The sequence below is a fragment of the Anolis sagrei genome, chromosome 4 (genome assembly GCF_037176765.1).
Source record: "Anolis sagrei isolate rAnoSag1 chromosome 4, rAnoSag1.mat, whole genome shotgun sequence".
In the NCBI taxonomy this organism is placed as follows: Eukaryota; Metazoa; Chordata; class Lepidosauria; order Squamata; family Dactyloidae; genus Anolis; species Anolis sagrei.
Window position 1 is genome coordinate 150,464,275 of NC_090024.1, and position 21,864 is coordinate 150,486,138.

Genomic DNA, 21,864 nt, shown 5'->3' on the forward strand with positions numbered 1-21,864 from the left:
GCACTGCTGTAAACTATCCTATTGTAACATGTGTAGTGGAGAGCATCCATGTTGAGGAAAATTCAAATGCCAATTCAGCCAGTTCTTTGCATTGGACCCTTTTGCCTCAGGTGCTGAAATAACTTGGGTCAGTTCTGATGGCAGTAGGGGCCTCTCTTTGCTAACTCTGAATGTCATGATTTCGGGGAACAAATTAAACAAAAACCATGATTGGAAAATTTGTGATGGAATGTCATCCCCCTGAGCATCTTCAGTAATAGAACCAAATCACCCCCAAACCTGATTAATTTTTCAATTAATTCTTCAGTGAATAGCTCTTGGTGTGTTTTTAATATCATTCACTTCTTTTTTGAATTCATTTATAGCATGAGGCCTATTTATTTTTACTGAGGAAGGCAAATGGCAGTGCCATGGGAACTGTATTCTGTTTGTTGCAAAATGAGATATGTCAACGTCAAAAATTGCATCTGGAAGCTAGGGAATAAAAGTGTCTTGTTATTTTATTTTATTTTTTTGAAAAACTTAACCAGTTTTGTTTTAGCCCACATGCTGTTCTCAACAACCGTATCTGTGCATCTTGTATATATTAGCCTTGAGAGCTGGAAACCTGCCAAGGTTAAGACGGAGGGTTCTGTCCCACATGCATTAAAAAAAAAAAGATTCTCCCAGATGAATATTTACATGTAATAAAAGCTCCAAACACTTCATATACCTCCCCCAAGCAAATTCCTAGCTTACCTCTGGAGACTGCAGTGATATATGTGTTTTGGGCACCAGATAAATCATATGCTCACTAAGGAGAATGCTCAAGCGGTGATGTTTACCCGTGTAAAAATGAGATTTCTCTTTGTCAGGTGAACAGCTGTAGTTAACAATGAGTGAGGAATGCAATTTTAAGGTTCAGTTGCCTGAAACAGGTGCAAAATGTAAACAATAGCTGCTTCCTCAGATTTTGAAATACTGGTTTAACAAAAGGGTGCCATGCTATGCCCAAAGATAGCAGATGTAACCCAGAATAATTTAGGTATCATCATTGTATTTGGCCATTAATTGTGTTTTTACGTTACCCACCTCACAAAATCTTTGTCTCGTTCTCTCTCGCCCCCTCTTTTTCCTTTCTCTCCCGCCCCACTACCCCGCATCTACTAAAATAGGCATGGCTGAATGCTTACCAGGTCAAAATGGAAAATGCACATTCTTTCCTGGTTTTGAATACACGAAGCCAATGCTAAAGCTATATATTTTTCTGGCAACCTTCCAGCAAAGTCAGCTTTCTAATTGAAAACAACCCTTGCTTATTGCTGACCTTCAGAGTATTCGTGGCTCTGCTGGGAACGTGGGCCAACATTTGTTGTGCTCGGGCGCTTAAAAAACACACAATGTCCACAGGGATTAAATTGTGGTGGTAAGTTTTGTGGGGAAGGGATATTGCTATAGTAACCCAGAGAAAGGTTTATGTCCATCCTTTCATGGCGCTTCTGCTGTAAATGGAAAATACAGCTGTGGGTCTAAATTGGCTTGGTTTTTGGAAGGTGGGGGAAGATATTATTTGTCAGCATCTTTAATGTTTTTTTAAACCAGGCCACAGCATTCTTTTTGCAGCTTGCCCTAAAGGAGGGAGCTGATATTTCTCTATAGTATCCAGAGAACTTAAATTGTGGTTTGAGTGTAATCTTAGACAATACCTTTTCCTCTATTTTCCAAAATAATTTCCAATGCCCTGTACTTGGAAAACAGAAATATTGGAACAGATCTAGACCTAAAGCTCATCTAGATTTAACTTCTTAGACTGATATAAATCTATACTGGAGCATACCCAGATTCAACACATGTGTGCTGAATTCAGAGCTGTTGCCCAGGTGCATAAGGACTGCATTGGCTCCACTGCGCTGTCATCTTCTGGTGTTACTGTCATTACTCCTAGCCAGCCACAAAGCTCAGCCAAGCGTTTGGCTATTGGATTGCCTCTTCAAGTGATAGTGGCGGTTGCCATCCAGGTAGTAGTTTGGACTGAATTGGACCCAATTTAGCTGTCGAGACTGAAGCCCCAAGATTTCAGTTTCAAGCAAACTCTAATCTCTTGGGAAGGCAAGCGGACAAATGTTAGCATGCTGGAAGAAGCAAAGACCACCAGCATTGAAGCGATGCTCTTACACCATCAATGCCGCTGGACTGGCTACGTTGTCCTAATGCTCTATCTGTCTTCCAAAGCAGTTACTATATTCTCAACTCAAGAATGGAAAATGGAATGATGGTGGACAAGAAGAGAGATTTAAAGATGGGCTTAGAGCTAACCCTAAAAATGGTGACACCGAGAACTGGGAAGCCCTGGCGCTTGAATGCTCTAGCTAGAGATCATCTGTGACCAGCAGTGCTGTGGAATTTGAAGAGTCACAAATGGTGGGCGAAAGGGAGAAACATGTTAAGAGGAAGGCGCATCAAGCCAACCCTGCCTGGGACCGGACAGCCTTCCCCCTGGAAACCTATGTCCTCATTGTGGAAGAACATGTGGGTCAAGAATAGGGCTCTACAGTCACCTATGTATCCATTACCAAGACACTACACTTGGAAGGCCATCATACTTAGACAATGAGGGGTTGCCTAAGTAAGTAAGCAAGTAAGGGGTTTAGGACCAGTCTGTGTCTCCCCCCCCCCCCCCCCACCGTTCTACTTGGAGCACATCTATTGGTTTACTGGAATGGATATTAAAACTGACTAGCTGAATTCTCAGCAGTATCTTCTATACACTAAACCTGGATTAAACCTGGATTAAAGACTGGAAGAATGCATACGTCCTGGCTTCTCTTCGCTTTTCATTTTTCGAATCCTTCATTTTTTCCCTCCCATTTCTCCTTCACTATATAGCTTTTTAAAAACTGTGTGGAAATTTTGTCCTAACACACTCATTGTGTGTTAAGACACTCATTGGCCAGATTCTATAATTCAGTTACACCTGTGTAATCTAGAGTTACGGATTCATGACTGTTTTGTGACTGTGTATTCCCTTTTTTAAGGATGCATGAGGACTATGGATTTCAACCAGTTTTCACATACTGGGAAGTAGCTGCTGTGATTGAGAGGCCTCTATTTCCCTATTGACTGGAAAAGAGCTGATGTGAGTTTGTATACACACACATCTCCAGTGCAAGGGGGAATTACGGCAGAAGCCCAATTTGGACTGTTGTGCCAGAAATCACTCACATGGCCTGAGAATGGGACTGTCACTCAACTGCTTTCCTATTGACTGGGGAACATGTTTTAGTTAATAGTAGTAGCTGGGGGGTGGGGAATTCAAGATGGGTGTCATTAAATAGTAACTATCCAAGTAAATTCCAGCCACTGTTTGCACACAATGTTCCTTCATATAATGTTTTTATATTTTAAAAGAAAAACTCTATGTTTGTACATACAGCATAACCCGCATTATCTGCAAACTTGATATCCATGTTTTTTCTTATCCACATCCCAAAGAACATTCCCCACTAGAAGTGTTTGTGGGCTTCTTTAGGTCTTCCAGTGCTGTTCTATACTATGCTTACAGGGCCAAGTGTAGTCAAAATATGGGATTCGCTATTATTTGTGCTTTTAAGTATCCACAAAGGGTCGTGGAATAGATCCCTAATTGATACAGAGGTCATATGTAAAGACATTTTCACATATATTAAATCTCCAGAAAACTGTGCCATAAAATTCCAGAGGACAACTGCATGCAAATTAGCTTATTTATTCAGGAGTTTTATCAGTTCATATCAAAGCCCTAAACTGAATATCTCTCTCATCCCTAGTCTGGATCCAACCCAGAATTTCTTACCTAAAGATCTCTCTTAATGTACTGTTTCAAGTTGGCTGTGGATCAGTCAAATCTGCAAATGATTTAGGCCCTCTATGTAATTTGCCGAAGGGACTGAAAGGCTACAGCTGTGGGATTTGTAAAATATTAAGATTTTTTTTAAAAAGGGGATAATGCTCAGGAGTTGGGGAGCATGGGAAAAGAGAAATAACCCACTAAAAGTTTATATTTTGTCAGATGGAAGGCAGCTAACTGCTGCTTATATTTAGTAATGTACAAGCTACTATTATTAACACAGTTGTAATGTAATGCAGGAAGCCCCCGCAAATAAGTGATTTGTGACTTTTTTTTTGTTTTCAGAAGAACCCTTGTACACTTTTTTGCCAAATATAATTGGTGTCATTCAAGATTAGTGCAGTTTAGCCACGTGAACATAGAATAGGGTCTGTAAAGTGCTGTCTATGGCTTCAAATGCATGATTTGTCATGTATTTAAGACATAAACTAAACACAATTAAGTTGAACAAAGGCTTGCCGTGAAATCTGAATGGTCTCAAATTATTGGACATGTAGAACATTGCTGGGTCAAACACAGGACTAGACTCCTGATTCCTGGATCAGGAACATGTAAGTGAAGTTCTACCAGGCCGAACTATGGAAAGTCTGCATCCTCATCCACTCTTCACAATTGGATAAGTGAGATGGGCAGTAGTTGAGAAACATCTGGCTGTGCTCCTGTAGATCCATGGTTCACAGCTGTGGGTCTCCAGCTGTTTTGGCCTACAAATCCCAGAAATTCCAGCCAGTTTACCAGCTGTTAGGATTTCTGCGAGTTGAAGGCCAAAATATCTGGAGACCCACAGGTTGAGAACCACTGCCGTAGATGGATGCACAACATTGAAGTCTGTGTAGTGCATCTATCTATAGGAAGAGAGCTGGGTCAGGAAGCACACACTTTGGTTAGATACAAATACAGAACCAGGTATTGATTCTAACTTGTGAGATGTTTTGAGACGGCCACTCTCTTACAAATGGGATAATTCACTTCCATTTGGTAGGGAATGTGCATCTACAACTATCATCTGTGGATGTATAACATGTCACGGCATGCAGCTATAGCAGGATTGAGGCCAATATGTTTTGGACTTGTAAGAACAAAGCAGAAATTTAGAATACAGCTTCCAATTTGTATTCAGGGAAACATGAGTGTGTTTGTCTTTCCACACATGATTGAAAATTCAACCTTTTGCATCCTTCCTCTTCAAGCTCTGTTGTGTGTGGCTAGTTTTTGTATTATGCTTTTTTATGTTGGGAAACAAAAACAGAACTCCCGTGGGACATCTTTACAACATGAACAAAGGGAAAAATGAAAAGACAGAACATGATAGTGAATATGGGGAGCTGGGTTATATCTTTGAGCAGGCAAATACTACTTTTCCTTCAGAAGGCTCTTAGAATGTGCATTTTTGGATAACCTTTGATGAAACACTCTCTTAGAGCTGAAAATAAAGTCAAAGATCTTATAAAAAGGAACGTTTCTTTTGTTTTGGTTCTTAGAAGATTAGTGTGTAGGTTTTGTGTAACGAGGGTGGTTAATGTTGGCAACCTTCTTTTTAAGGGGTCAGTTGTACGAATTCAGACTTCAAATACACCAGGAAACTGTTTTCTCTTAATTAGAAGGCTGTAACCATAATTTTCTTTGTGCCCATTATCTTTTGCCTAGGTGTGCTTCATATACTTCTATTTTTCGCGTTAGAAAAATCTTCATATAGGAAAATAAATATAGTATAACCTTTGTGTCTGCAGTAGATACATTCCCGGATGTTGCATGGGATATACATAACTGCAGATAATAGTGAACTCTATTGAAATAGAGGAGATTTGGCTGAGGAATATGGTAGAGTAGGGGCCTCATCACATGGATGAGGTCCAGCGTTGTGATTTGCCAGCCTCTCTGGTGAATCGCGGCGACAGCGAGGCAACCCCAGCACCATGTTTAGCAGCCCACAATTCCCCATTACACGTGGGGAAGCGTTGGCACATGGTTTAATCACATAGTAGCCCAGTTGTTCCTAATGGAACATGGGGAGGCTACTGTGTTGGTGGTGTAGCATTCTACCACGCTGCCACCCCAGTTCACCCATGAAGCCCTGGCAGAAGTCAACCGACATTATCTGATGGGTAGCATGGGGCTTCATGAGTGAACTGGTGCAGAAGTATCCTATGATGCTTATTTTTTCACATATGATGAGGTCACAGGTAACCTAGAAAATGCCTAGGGAGGACATACATTGTTGGATATATATCATAGAATCATAGAGTTGGAAGAGACCTCATGGGCCATCCAGTCCAACCCCCTGCCAAGAAGATGGACAATCACATTCAAACCACCCCCAACAGATGGCCATCCAGCCTCAGTTTAAAAGCCTCCATAGAAGGAGCCTCCACCACACTTCGGGACATAGAGTTCCACTGCTGAACAGCTCTCACAGTCAGGAAGTTCTTTCAAATGTTCAGGTGGAATCTCCTTTCCTGTAGTGAAACTGAAGATACCAGTCCTGTGGATACAAGTCAGCATACAAAGGTGGAGCTGCAGAAAGATTTTTTTTGCATTTGAAAATTGCATCAAAAGTGGTCTGCTTCTTCTTGCCTCACCATTTCATGGGCAGAGTGGGATTGAGGTTTTCAGTCTTTAATTGTTAACTTTATAAATGGATTTTAAGAGCCTGCCATTAGGCAGGTTGAGGGAGCCAACTCATAGTTCTGATGAGAGGCAGCAAGAAAAGGCAATGAATTTTAAGTTTTTAGGTTTTTGTACGTTTATTACCAGGGAAGGAGGAAAGGTGCCTTTGTAATTCTCTGGCATCAGTACCAAAATAATTTGGCTGCTATGTATATTTATTTGATAGATTGGCAGGTTCCATTAGCTACTCTGCCTGAGACACCCAAATGTCTTTTATGAGTCCTGAAATTGCTTCACATATGTTATGCGACAAATCCTGACAACAATTAGGTCTATTTGGGTTCGTGGGTTAGAGGAAATAACCCTCATAACCACAGAATCAATATTCACAGTTTTGCTAACTCATGCCCAGGAGGAAATGGTCTCACTAGCCATTTTCTAGGTCCCTTATTCATTTTTATGGTATGTTTCCACTGGAAGTGACCATAGACTGCACAGGAGGGTGTAGCAAATTCCTAGAGAGGAGTCTCTAACAATCTCTAGATTATCCAATGCAACTCTGTGACATACCAGGATCAGAAGTGAGATGATTTAATAGTGTTTGATCTTATGAGAGATTTCACATAACCGTGGTTCAGCAAGAAATGTATTCCCCACAGACACTGTACTCCATAGTTTTATGCAATGGGTCGTGTGAGCTGAGCCCTCCCTGTTGAAGTATGAGCCTTCTGAAGACTATCGACCTCATCAGATGGGCCGCCAGAATCACCACGCATCGTGGCGTATTCGGCAGTGCCTGTCGGAGGGCATGAAGAACCTGTCAGTCCATGCCCCCAACTCACTCATAGCTTCATCCCAAGGTGGAGGGAGGGACATAAGCCACTTGGCTTCCCCCCATTGGTCTCAATTGAATGCAGGAAGCCTCCTATACTGCTGCTGCTAGAAGTAGCTATGCATTGTGGAATGAGAGCTCAATGACAAAGGGGAAGGCAAATTGCTGTCACAATTGCCCCAGTCTGATGAGGCTGTTAAACGTTCATAAATCCACATTATTACTCTTTGTTTAGAAAAGTGCTTTGGAAATTTAGTTGCAAGAGAACTTGGAGACCAAGCTTTAGTTTTAATATATAACCTTATATAGGAAATATTTGCAATGAAGGTTTTGTTGTGGATGAAAAAATAATGTGTATGAGGGCGGGGCTTCATAAATGTTTAGCTTTTTTGGTTTAGGCTATTGCTTTTGACTTTGATGCTATGTGTTTGCATGTATGCCTTTTAAGTTTAAGTAAAACCTGCTGCCTGGGCCTTGGCCCAATTTCAAAAACCCTCTGGAAGCAATTGGTTCAGATCTTTGCAGAGTCTGAAAATTTTGTGTTTTGGGATTGCAACGCCTAGCATTTCCTGCTCAGCAAACATTTGTCCCCTCTGCTGATAGCCTGCTGAGAAAGAAGACAGAGAAGAGGGAGAGAGAAATTCGGTTTTGAAAAGAGAAGAAATAGTTTGGTTTTGGTAACACCTCCCGACAAAGTTGGCATAGGCTCTTTCCAGTTCATCTAGCCCTTTACAGTAAATATGTTCTTCAGTCATAATTTAGGTACATTGGTGACAGAATATAACACCTTGTTCTGCAAGCTTGTCAGGCTCATTACCAAATTCAATGAATCCACTGATTTTCTGTTTTCCGTTTTCTGGTTTCTAGAATCCTGTGTTAATGACTTTGGGTAGTAGGACAGTAACCACAGCCTGGAAGCAAGCAAGCAGTTATTTTCCTCTCTTCATTTTCAAGATGAGGAATGTACAGACTTGTGTTTATTTCTGTGGCCTTCTAGAGGTTGAAGTCCAGTGTGTGTGTTTACTTTTGTGTGTGTGTGAGTTTTGTTGCTGATTTATGAATTCCTGCACAATTTAGTATAAAAATAAATACAGTTCCCTCTACTGTTGGTTTTATCATGTCTAGCATTACTTTACTTATTGTCTTTAATTTGCCAAATGGTTTATTATGACTCGGTTTCAACAGTACAGTAAACATATCTGCTGTGTATTGGATTGAGGCATTTTGGTGGTAGTTTGCTAGAATACAATGGATATTTAGAGTTATTTACAATTTCTATAGAGCTGATTTCATGTGTTATTTCTTTTGCTCTCCCTTGGGCCCCAATATGGAACTTCACTGTGAAACTAGCTGAAAGTTTTCCGGTCCTTGTTACTTAAACAGAGCACTTCCACCTATTGTTTTCCCTTCAACTTCCTATCCATTCTATAGTCAAGAAGGTTCAAATCCAAGACAAATTTATGGGTTATCTCTGGAGATGTGTTGGGAGGGGTGGGGGTGGAGGCGAAGGGATGGAGGAAGAGAAAAACACTGCATAATAACATTTAGTCATGTACAATGATTAAACTCAGCATGTTTGCTTTTGTTGAGTCTTTTCACTTTCTTTACCTTTTCCTGGTCTTCCAGGAACCAAAACTTCAGTAAAAGGTCTTACTTAAGCAATCATTTAGTCTCCTCAATGGAAATTTGTGGTCCATACATACATACAGGCCTGGTCTCTGAAATGTTTGTACTATCAACTGCCATGAAAGAGCTGCATGAGTGAAGAAGAACTTGCAAAATAGTTGGCCCTTCATATTCACTAGGGTTAGAGGTGCAGGACCCCTGCGAAATAGAAAAAGTTGCAAATTAAAAATTACCACTATATATATATTTAATCTAAGACAGTGGTTCTCAACTTGTGTGTCCCCAGATGGTTAGACCTACAATTCCCAGAAATCCCAGCAAGTTTACCAGTTGTTAGGATTTCTGGGAGTTGAAGACCAAAACATCTGGGGACCCATAGGTTGAGAACCACTCATCTAAGAGAACACTTCTCCAGGAATCTCAAGCTTCCCCCCTCAGAACTGTTAGGATCAACTTCTGGAGACCATATCCGTGAATGATCAAATCTGTGAACAATCAAATCTGCAAATAATCAAATTTGCAAATGTGGAGGACCAACTGTATACATTGCCAAGTAGTTGCCTCTGCTCACCCATAGTCTTAGCCAGGTTTGAAAAAGTCCCTTTTTCTGGACTATAGCTCCCAAGTTCTCCCACTCTGCATGCCCAAGAGGAACTATCATCCAAAAATGAACTTTGTGTACGAATTATAGGTCCTAGCCCTGTTGGTTGTTTTTAAATCCCAGTTTACAAGTAATGCATGAACAGCACCTGAGACTCAGCCACAGTTTTATTTGTAAACTGAATTGCCACAAATGATGCCAATAGGAGCATTATCTTGGCAGGAGGGTTGGGACATCTGGTCTCAAATACGTCTTTGTTTACTTGGTGCAGATGTTGCATCTTGGGTTGTATTGCATGCGCTGTGCTCAACAGATGTGGCATCAAAGAGGCTTCTTATTCATCCAGTTTTTGTTTTGTATTAAATGTTGGAAAGAAATAGCCAACAGCTGCAATTCTCTATCCACTTACCTGGGAGTAATCCCCACTGAACTCAGGGGGAATTACTTCTTAGTAGACATGTGTAAAATTGGTCTGTAAATGGCAGTTATTTTTCTGTATTGGTTTGCAGCGTATTATATAGATTGCCAAAGCTTCTCTTTTTCTCTTAGAACAATAAATAAAAAATGAAAATCTTGTTTGAATTATCCTTCTCCATAATGTGGACTCCTCCACATTCAGTTCACTCCCTACGTAAGCAGAAACTCATTTTACTTGACAGTTATATATTTTCAAGTGAATAATTCTGTCACAATTTCACTTATGAACCAAGAGACATAATTATTAACAGAATCTGGCACTGTGTAAACATTCAGAAGAGGGAATGAGGTGTTGGAAGGAGGGGGAAGCATTCAGATGTTTTGGGATGGAAAATAATGAGCTTGCATTTATTCTTCTAAGAGAGAATTGGGTGTGCATACTTGCCTTCAAGTCACCTCTCGACCTTTAATTTCATAAGCAAGGGATATTCTGTTGTAGTTTTACCAGTTCTCTCATCTGGAATAGAGCCAACAGCACCTGCCATTTGTCTTCTGTCTCTCATCCAGAGCTGACCCCTGCTTAGTTTCTAAGTTCAGACAGGCTATGGTTCCTTATCACAGTGGTTTTCGAACTGTGAGTCTCCAGATGTTTTGGCTTTCATCTCCCAGAAATCCTAGCAGCAGGTAAACTGGCTGGGATTTCTGGGAGTTGTAGGGCAAACCACCTGGGGACCCACAGGGTGAGAACCACTGCCTTATTGGAATGCTAAGTGCTTCAGGGAAAGTTTGAACAATGTATTTCCGGAGGCTTTAATGGCCGGAATCTCTCTGGGTTGTTGAAGGTTTTTTGGGCTGTATGGCCATGTTCTAGAAGCGTTTTCTCCTGACGTTTCACCTGCATCTATGGCAAGCATCCTCAGAGGTTGTGAGGTCTGCTGGAAACTAGGAAAATTGGGTTTATATATCTGTGGAAAGAACTCTTGTCTGTTGGAGGTAGGTGTGAATGTTTCAATTGGCCACCTTGATTAGCATTTGATGGCCTGACAGTTTTTAAGTGTGGCTTGTTACTGCCTGGAGGAATCCTTTGTTGAGAGGTGATTAGCTGTTCCTGATTGTTTCTTGTCTGGAGTTCCCCTGTGTTTGAGTTTTGTTCTTTATTTACTGTTATAAATTTTAGATTTTTTTTTAATACTGGTAGCCAGATTAAAAATGGTTTCTTCCTTTCTGTTGAAATTGTCAACGTGCTTGTGGATTTCAGTGGCTTCTCTGTGTAGTCTGACAAAGTAATTGTTAGAGTGGTCCAGCACTTCTGTGTTCTCAAATAATATGCTGTGCCCAGGTTGTTTCATCAGCTGCTCTGCTATGGCTGACTTCTCTGGTTGAGTTAGTCTGCAGTGCAATTCACATTCCTTGATTCGTGTTTAGGCAATGCTGCATTTGGTGGTCCCTATATAGACTTGTCCACAGCTGCATGGTATATGGTAGACTCCTGCAGAGGTGAGAGAATCCCTCTTGTCCTTTGCTAAATGTAGCATTTGTTGGATTTTCTTAGTGGGTCTGTAGATAGTTTGTAGGTTGTGCTTCCTTATCAGCTTCCCTATGCGGTCAGTGGTTCCCTTGATGTATGGCAAGAACACTTTTCCTCTGGGTGGATCTCCTACTTCTTTACTCTTGTGACTTGTTCTCGGTCTTGCAGCTCTTCTGATGTCTGTGGTGGAGTATCCATTGGCCTACATAAAAACTCAAACTACCACCCAAGTAAAAAAATAAGCACAATTAAAGGCCTGGCAGGCCATGCAAAAAGAATCTGCAAACTCAGTTTCCTCCAAGAAGAACTGAACCATCTAAACTGGGCTTTAGAGGCCAATGGATACTCTCTCTGTGTGACAAGTTGTAGTGGAATATTGTGAGAGATGGAACAATACATGTGGAAAGCAGCACATTTGCAGAATTCATGGCTGTTCTGTATTGCAGAAAGAGCAATACAGAAAGGACTTCCGAGGTTAAGCTTCCCCTTTTAAAGCAAAGTGGGATTAATTAAGAATATGAAACACTGCAAATCAGTATTCTATTAACTGGATGCCCTCCAGGTTTGTAGGACTACAGTTTCATCATCTTCAGCCAGCATGGCTTTACTTTGTCACATCTGAATGGCAGCAAATAGGGGGAAACTTGTACAGATCCTGAATTCTGGTTGTGATGCTGGAGTCCCCTCCAGTGGCCATCTTTATGCCGATATCACCAGCTGCTCAGAAAGCTGGTCATACTTCTTTAATACTTTACTTAATGAATAATTTTAATTGCTTTTTTTCTTGTCTGTGGCTCCATATCTTCAGCTGTTGCTTCTCTTCCTTTATTCATCTACTCTAAAAACAATGATTCCTGATGGAATACATTCAATGCCTTAAGAATTAGCTTTTTTCAATCTAAAATCCAGAAACCATCTTGTAACTCAGACCAGCGATGGAAACTAAAGAATTTGTTCTACTGATCTTTCAAAACATCTTGATACTCAGTCACATTCATGTAATAGCAGAGAAGTATGGCTTGAGGATTCCTTTGGAACAAAAGTGGCTTTATCCACATGAAATGCAATATGGATAGCACCAGAATTAGTTGTATGTGGTACAAATGGGATTGAATACATAAGTCTTGAGTTAGCTATGACTAATGTTTTATTGATTTCCATTAATCTATTCTGTGTAGGGCCAAGGTTGATTTTAGTCCAGTGGGTTTCCTGTTGATGTTTTTGTATAAGGGATAAACAAGTTTTCCTGCTTTGTGACTTAAGAGAGTCCTCTAAGCCTTCTGTGTTGACTTCAGCTTTATTGCTAATAGAAGTCTGGAAATTCCAATATTTCTTTGAATCTTCTGAAATTGACTTATTCAAAGGCAGTATTTATTCCTTTATTTTGATGTCTGCCCTCTCATAAGTTTCAGTGACTCAATAACAGTTTAAAAATATGCCTCAGAAAAAGCAAAATAAAATAATCACTTTAGGAAATTATCTGTCTGCAGTCTTACAAAGAGTTCCTGGCCTAACAATTGTCTTGGATAAGAAAGAGTTATCTTTGGCTGGCCACACAGAGAAGCTGTACAAATATTTGGTTCTTGTTGACTACTTTGGAGGGCCAGGATGCCACCTCTGAAGTTTGAGTCCTGTGATGATGTCCTTCATGACCACACACACCTGCAGACTAAACTGCAACATTGCTTTAGCCCAGCTGTGTCAGATTTCTGTGGCCATCAAGTCTTTAGCAGTGCCATTTTGTGTATTAAAGCCCTCTTCTTCAAGGTCCACATTAGACTTGCCAAATACCAGTAGATTGATGACACACTACGAACAATGTGGCTAGTGGTTTTCATGCCAATTGAGTGATATCATACATTTTGGGAGAATATGATTTGGCACCTTGGATAGTGTCTTGGACTAAACCCAATGTGCTGCACCCCAGAGCACTGGTGTCAGATCTGATTGGATTAAGGTTATGGGAAGATGTTTTTGAAAAGACGAAATAGAGCAGAGGGATTAAATAAGAGGATGCTGTTGTTCATGGTAGGAATGCACGATTGATTAAAAAAAAATGGTTTTAAACTCCTTTAAAAAAAATAGGGGGTACTGGCGCTTCATTTCTAAAATCTTTCCAAACTTTGGGTGGTGAAAATTTCAGAACTTAACAAAACTTATGAATCTTTGTAAGTCCTTCGTTAATGGTGGTCGCACATGTTCAATAAGAATGACATCACTGTCAGTGGGGAAACTTCAGTGGCTCCTTTCTCCCTCATTTTTAAAGCTATTGAGGCGAAACTTGCTACAGTGGCAGAACACATTTACCACTGTTAGCTCACCAAATTCCAGAACTTTTGACTTATTCACAGAGTTTTAGCCAATTTTCAAAGTTTTTATTTAAAATAATAATAATAAAGAAAATCTGTTCCTGGTTTGAAAATGTCATTTGCTGTTTCATTGTGTGGTTTTTACTTTGAAAGTCATTCTTCTACTCCAGAAACTTTGTTTTTGTGGCAGAAACTGTGTTAAATTGGAGGATACTCAACAAAGCAACATGTACCGTGGCCATTGCACTGTTGTCAAGAGAGGTGTAGAAGGGGTCTATAGAGACTGGAGGTTTTCCTTTGCATATGGCTTCCTACAACACTATTCACTTGCCTTTGGTCTTCTTGTATGTTAGTCTTTAGCTATCTTTTCCAAATACTCATCGCCATTTAGTGTAGATTTTTGCAGTTAAGGTTTTATAGGGGGGGGCAGTGTTTGGGTATGAAAAGCCTTCAACACCATTTAGATCCCCACAGATCATGATTTGGGAAGATGGCAATTTGTATCTTTTCAAAAAATGACAGTACAAATATCCCTTGTGCTTCTGAAGCCTGTTTATTCCTCTCTTTTTCTGACTTTCGAGAGAATGCTCTTGAGCTTCACATGCATATGGTTGTGAGTAGTGAGAACTATGAATTTTTGCTAATGGGCATGCACTTTCTTCCTGTGCACACGCTTGATCCCAGAAGGGCAATCTTTAAATTTGGAGTGAGAAATACTTTACATACTCCAGAGTTTGCAGCACACATTTCCTGCAATTTGTGGGATTTGGTCATGATTTTCAGCTGACAGCCCCAAGGAGTTCTCTGTGGAAATGGAACACACTCTATTGTCAAATATTAGAAGTAGAGTCAAATCCACTCTCTCATTATATCTTGGCTTGAAGGCTGTCATGCTCCCTCCTCTTCTCACATCTTTGTTGCTTTATTACAGTACAACACACGTTAAACATTAGGAGCCTGTTGATATGGGAAATCAGGGCACTAAAAGGATATTCAATACTTTCCAGATGTTAGCATGAGAACTGTGTCCTTTCATTAAAAGTAAATAGATATGGGGAAGGGCAGCAAGAAGAGGGGAAATGGAATCATATTGTAGCAGAAAAGAATATATTTTCCTTTCCTTTTTACGTCTTTTAACAACATGGAGGAATGCTTTAATTTTATTAGTGTTTATTGTAAATACGTTCCATCATCCACACTGGCAGGTTTAACTTCTATGGAATGGATTGTTCACAGATTATTTGGTGATGCCTTTCTCAATGTTTTTAATAGGAACTTAGGGTCTTGCATGCATTTCAATTCTATCTGCAAGCATCACGAGACTGCAAAGATGAGGCTTGTAGGGCAGTAGCAAATTGAGGGAACTTGAATGCTGTCAATCTTGTCTTAGTACCTCCATAGACAATTTGACTGAAGGACACTGTAAACGTTTGTGGGCTAGAGAAAAGAAACAAGTAACCTTCAACTTGCCAGCAGTTACATTTGCATTCAGTAATTTAATAATCAGCCATTTTAAAACTCAACAAAAATAGATAGTATGCTGTCAAAGGCTTTCATGGGAAAAATCACTGGATTGCTCTGAGTTTTCTGGGCTGTATGGCCATGTTCCTGAAGCACTATCTATTTTTGGGTTGTTGTGAGTTTTCCAGGTTGTATGCCCATGTTCCAGAAGCATTCTCTCCTGACATTTTGCACACATCTATGGCAGGCATCTTCAGAGGTTTTGAGGTCTGTTGGAAACTAGACAAGTGAGGTTTATATATCTGTGGAATATCCAGGGTGGGAAAAAGAACTCTTGTCCGCTTGAGGCAAGTGTGAATATTGCAATTGGCCACCTTGATTAGTATTTAATGGCCTTGCACAGCTAACACCTCCTAACGAAGGATTTCCCCAGGCAGGAAGCAGCCAGTTTTTGAAGCTGCAAAGCCATTAAATAGTAATCAAGGTGGCCAATTGTAACATTCACACTTGCCTCAAGCAGACAAGAGTTCTTTCTCCCACCCTGGACATTTCACAGATATATAGTTTCCAACAGACGTCACAACCTCTGAGGATGCCTGCCATAAATGTGGGCAAAATATCAGGAGAGAATGCTTCAGGAACATGGCCATACAGCCCAGAAAATTCAGAGCAACCCAGTGATTCTGCCCATGAAACAGCCCTCCTCTTGGCAGCACACTATCTATTTTTTTTTAATGGCTGATTATTAAATTAATGAATGCAAATGTAACTGCATGCAAGTTGAAGGTTACTTGTTTCTTTTCTCTAGCTCACAAAAGTATACATTGTCCTTCAGTCAAATTGTCTATGCAGATTCTAAGACAAGATTTTAGGAATATTCTTGTGTTAACAAACAGTTGAGCCGTAAGCATTTTGGAAGATAGGCAGATAGGCATTTTTCACGATGCTGAAATGAATGGGTCCCAGACAAAGTGAAGGGGAAGTTAGGAGTTTTTGAACAGCAAGCACACAAGACTTTCTTAGTGAGAAAGGAAGAAAAATTATTACTTTTAAATGGGGCCAAGAGAGGGGCTTTCTATGAATGGTAAATGTATAAGCAGATGCCAGTAATTGAGGATGGTTTAGGGCAAAAACTCCATGATGTGGCTTCCAAAGAAATATGCAAGCGTGCTTAACATAGTACTTGGTTTGGCATTGGACAAGAAAGTTGCCACCACAAGGAACAGTTTATTTTGATGCTGAAAGCACTTGGTGGAGGGGGGAGATGATGACTTACAGAGCACAGAGCAAAGAATGTTCATCACAGTCTTCCCACTCATCCACTGCAATCAAGACACACAGATTAGGACTCTGGAAAACAGGGGTTGAATCCCTGCTCAGCCACTGAAACAACTGGGCAGCACTTGGCAAGTCATACTCTCCCAGTCACAGAGGAAGCAAAGGCAAACTCCACTCTGAACAAATCTTTCCAAGAAAACTTAGTGATGGCTTCCCCTTAATGTCACCATAAATTGAAAGTAACTTGAAGGCACACAATAGCAAAGAGAACCAGTGATGTTGTTTCAACTTTGGTAGCAAATGTAAGGTAAAGGTTTTCCCTAAACATTAAATCTAATTGTGTTCCACTCTGGGTGGTGGTGCTCATCTCCATTTCTAAGCCAAAGAGCTGCCGTTGTCCGTAGATGCCTCCAAGGTCACGTGGCCGGCATGACTGCATGGAGCAAGGTTACCTTCCGCAGAGGCGATACCTATTGAGCTACTCACATTTGCATATTTTCAAATTGCTAGGTTGGCAGAAGCTGGGCCTAACAGCGGGAGCTCATCCCGCTCCCCAGATTCGAACCACCAACCTTTTGGTCAGCAAGTTCAGCAGCTCAGCAGTTTAACCCACTGTGCCACCAGGGTATAATGACATTAATCCAAATGGTTTTTGCTATCTAGAGTGGCCACCATTAGAAAATCAAATAATCATTTAATTATTTCTCATGATATTGCAGATTTGCTACCTGGTGCAGTGACAAGTATAGACAGGGCCTTCTTAGTGGTGGCCCCTCGGCTAAGGAACATCCTTTTTGGGGATATTAGATTGCCCCCCTCCCTCTTAACAATTTGCAAAAAGGTTAAAACCTGGCTTTTGAGCAGGCATTTGCAAATGCAATGTAATTAGGCAATGACAGACCATGGAATGACTGATGATGCGATGCAATAGTGATTTCAGTAAGGAGATGCTAAGGATTTTTTTTACTTTTTATGAACTCATATTTTATATGCTAATGTTTTTAATTGTATTATATATTTTGGGGGGCATCGAATTGTGCCGAATTTCAATGGCCTTGAGTCGCCTTCGGACTGAGAAAGGTGGTATATAAACATGGCAAATAAATAAATAAATAAATAAATAAATAAATAAATAAATAGCTTATGGTCTCCATGTTGGATGCAATTTTTAGCTTCATTTTTTATTTTAGGTTTAGGTAAAGGTAAAGGTAGTCCCCTGACATTAAGTCCAGTCATGTCTGACTCTGGGGTGTGGTGCTCATCTCCATTTCTAAGGCGAAGAGCCGACATTGTCCGTAGACACCTCCAAGGTCATGTGGCCGACATGACTGCATGGAGCGCCATTATCTTCCCGCCGGAGCGGTCCCTATTGATCTACTCACATTTGCATGTTTTCGAACTGCTAGGCTGGCAGAAGCTAGGGCTGACAGCGGAAGCTCACGCCGTTCCCCGGAATCGAACCTGCAACCTTTCGATCAACAAGCTCAGCAACTCAGTGCTTTAACTCACTGCGCCACCGGGGGTTTAGGTTTAGAATGAGCTATTCAAGGCACTGAATCTATTTTAGGGGATATTTTTCAGCACCTTTAATAATTTCTTTACAGTCTGGAATAAAAGCAAATTCAGACTCAGTACCCCTCTGGTATGGAAATTCCTACTCAACGTAAGGACTTGGGAGAACCCCAATGAGTCATGTGTCTCATTGAGATTGGAGCAAATATGGAGAAGATAGCAAGCCACTTCATTCAGAAGTAGTACCTCCTAGAATTAGACATCGTTGCTGTGGATCTAGTGCAGAACTCTATAAGAGGAGATATATCCTGTGCTGTTATATTTTTTTCTTCTTAACTTAAATTCAGTTATCTTGACAGTTCCTGGCTAATGCCGAAATATGTGGAGCAAGAACTAAAACCACAGCCCTCCTCCAATGACCTCTGGAATGAAAAACAGGCAGAATCTTTGACGATTGCTGTGGGCTTGTGCATAGATCTAGGGAAGCAGTGTGGCTTTCCATAAATATTTGCCTTACTGTAGCTTCCTGCAGATGTACTTTGTATGTAAACTCACTTCAGCTGTCATGCTGTTTCACTGTACCTCCACCACAGTGCATTACACAGGACTGAAAGGATATGATACTGTCCCACATTAGGAGGACTATATGCAAGGACGTAACACTCAATTTGTATCTAGAGAAGTCTGGTATCAGCTTAGGCAATTACTATCAGATGCAACACACTGAACCCCCAGACTTGCTTGCTTGTTCAGTGAAAAATGTCTGCAGTGTTGTGGCAGCTCACCTGAGCTGTGTGTGAATTATACATCAGTGCAATATCACAAGGAATGTAGTTTGTGGGTATGGAAGTGACAGTTTTCTATATCTGCGGCGAAGATATTTTTAAAATACATCTGCAGCAATGCCTGATTTTGTACATTGCACCACTTTACTCACAATCTCCCTACAGAATCCTTTAATCTGATACCAGTGTTTATGTTGCAAGGAATGGTGTACAATCTTATCTTGCAAGGAAGTAGACATGCCAGCATCATTCCTGCTTTGTAGATTATGATATTTATGCAGAAAGGTCTTTGCTGAGATCACCCAGTGAATTTCTGGCTGAGTCAGATGCTGAACTTTCCTATCAAAGGTCTAATCTGTAAGAATCACTACATTAGGAAGGAGTACAGTTTAGAAAAACCACAAATTGCTTCAGTGCTAATTGGTTAAGGCGACATTATTGATAGCTGTACTTGTTACAATGGATCCAATCCAGCAAAACTCAATGTTGCAAAGGCACATTGTGTTTTGTGTAAATTCTATTAGAGCTCACAAGTGGGTTTAGGGTTAAAATATATGTTCCATTTATGATTTTCAGTCTAATCCTTATATTGTGCATAAATGCAAATGAACTGATTTTTTGGGGGAATGTACTTAAAGGGAATACACTATAACAGTGGTTCTCAACCTTCCTAATGCTGCGACCCCTTAATACAGTTCCTCATGTTGTGGTGACTCCCAACCATAACATTATTTTCATTGATACTTCATAATTGCAATTTTGCTTCTGTTATGAATTGTAATGTAAATATCTGATATGAAGGGTGTATTTTGATTCACTGGACCAAATTTGGCACAAATATCCGATATGCCCAAATTTGAATACTGGTCGAGGGGGATTGGTTTTGTCATTTGGGAGTTGTAGTTGCTGGGATTTATAGTTCACTGACAATCAAAGAGCATTCTGAACTCCACCAATGATGGAATTGAACCAAACTTGGGACACAGAATTCTTATGACCAACAGAAAATGCTGAATGGGTTTGGTGGGCATTGACCTTGAGTTTTGGAGTTGCAGTTCACCTACATCCAGAGAGCACTGTGGACTCAAACAATGATGGATCTGGGCCAAACTTGGCATGAATACCCAATATGTCCAAATGTAAACACTGGTGGAGTTTGGGGAAAATAGCTCTTGATATTTGGGAGTTGTAGTTGCTGGGATATATAGTTCACCTACAATCAAAGAGCATTGTGAACCCCACCAACAATAGAATTAGGCCAAACTTTCCTTACAGAACTTCCCTGCCTTGAAGGGACTTGTTGGCGTGAACCTCCCTCCTGCCTCGCACACTCTTCCTAGCCCACACATATACACCATGCTGCCATGTGCTGAGCACGCCTGCTCTCCCTTCCATGCTTTGAGTCTCAGAAACAATCCTTCTCTTGGCTGGGAGGCCAGCTGAGAAGTTGGCCAATCACAGCAGTGGAGGGCTTTTGGAGGGAGATTCGCTGTGTGTTCCCAAAAAGGAAGAGGACATGTGGTGAGATCTTCAGTCTTCTCTGCCAAAGGGGTTCCTAAGACTGTCAGAAATATATGTTTTTTTATGGTCTTTGGTGACCCCTCTGAAACCCCCTTGTGACCTCTCCAGGGGTCCTGATTCCCAGGTTGAAAAACGCTACACTGTAGGATCCTTGCACTACAATCCTAAATAACCTAACTCAACATCGAGGCCCACTACTTTCAGCTGATATCTTACTACTACAAAAGGTCTTACTTTCCATCAGAACCAATTGATTGGCTGCTGAAGCCTTTTCCTCACTGCAGAGTAAAATACATCTTTGATTTTGTACTTACCGTACATTTGCACTTAGTTTTGTTGCAGTTATTGCTGTTTGCATCTTTTGTGTTATGAATTTTCAATTGCATGCAACTTGATTTACAGCAAGCAGCCAACGAGAAAATGTTTATGTATTTTCTCTCTCTCTCAATTGGTGTGGATTGCATTCATTTGGGAAAACAGCATACAACCAAAACCATTATTCTAGTAAATCATGTTAGAAATGGGACCAAGATTTTCTGTAGGCACATGGAAATCAGAGTAGGCAATGAGTAGCAATTTCAGAATGAAAACGAAAAACAATTTCAAAAAGTAGATGCGGTTATGCCAGAGATCCTATTCCAAACTGGCATGGGCTCTTCTTCTAATATTGTAGGCCCCATGAAAATGTTTTGCCATTTTTGAAAGACTTTCCCCTCACAGCATTGTTCATTTGTCTTTTACTCCACAGGTCCTGTGCCTACACCTCGGTGTGTATTGTCACCTGTCAACAGCTCACACCCTGTTCAGGCATTGCTGGAGAGCTTTACCGTCTTATCTGGTTGTGCAAGTAAAGGGACTGCTGTATTGCCACAGGAAGTTCACGTCCTCAACCTGAGGAGCCCCGAAGAAGGCCTTGGCCACCATGAACGAGAGGTAAAGGGGGAAATGTAGATTGGGCTTCATCCTAACAATTGCATGTATCTAGTATTTTTTTTCTTTTGCCACATGAAAAAAGCAATAGTATTTATTTATTTATTGTGTCAGAAGCGAATTGAAGGTACAGTTATAATGTATTTAAAAACACAAACAAAATTAAAAACTTGGTGTTATGCTAAATGTTCTTTGACCAATGTTCTTTGACCAATAGTGGGCCACTTGGAGTGCTTCTGGTGTTGCTGTGAGAAGATCCTCTTTGTTTTAAAACATTTCAATTGTTGTGTGATATAATTTCAGGTAAAGATGTGGTGAGAAAGAGGAATATTTCACTCTTATTCCACTATACTCTTACATATCACACAGATGAAACCCGGACACATGGCCAAGAAACAGCAGAGTGTTTCCAAGGTGGCTAAAGTTATTACAGAGGGAAAACATAGGGGCTAGGAGAGACTGTGGTAGTTTGCTTCTGCATAAGCCTATTTGGAAGGGCAAGATTTTGCCCTCTGCTCACCTTCCCTCTCTCAGTTAATTGGGTACAATTATTTTTGCACTTTGAATTCAGTTTGCAGTAATTGAATTAAGC

The 21,864-nt window shown here is 40.6% G+C and overlaps 1 protein-coding gene across 2 annotated transcripts in view; it reads left to right on the forward strand.

Annotated features, from left to right (window-relative positions):
• TGFBR3 (transforming growth factor beta receptor 3) overlaps positions 1–21,864 on the forward strand; it is a 192,106-nt gene that overhangs the window by 50,786 nt on the left and 119,456 nt on the right. For both annotated transcript variants that reach the window (XM_060773914.2, XM_060773913.2), the window contains exon 3: positions 21,091–21,275. In XM_060773914.2, the coding sequence (XP_060629897.2) occupies positions 21,091–21,275 (185 nt within the window). The remainder of the gene's footprint in view (positions 1–21,090; positions 21,276–21,864) is intronic.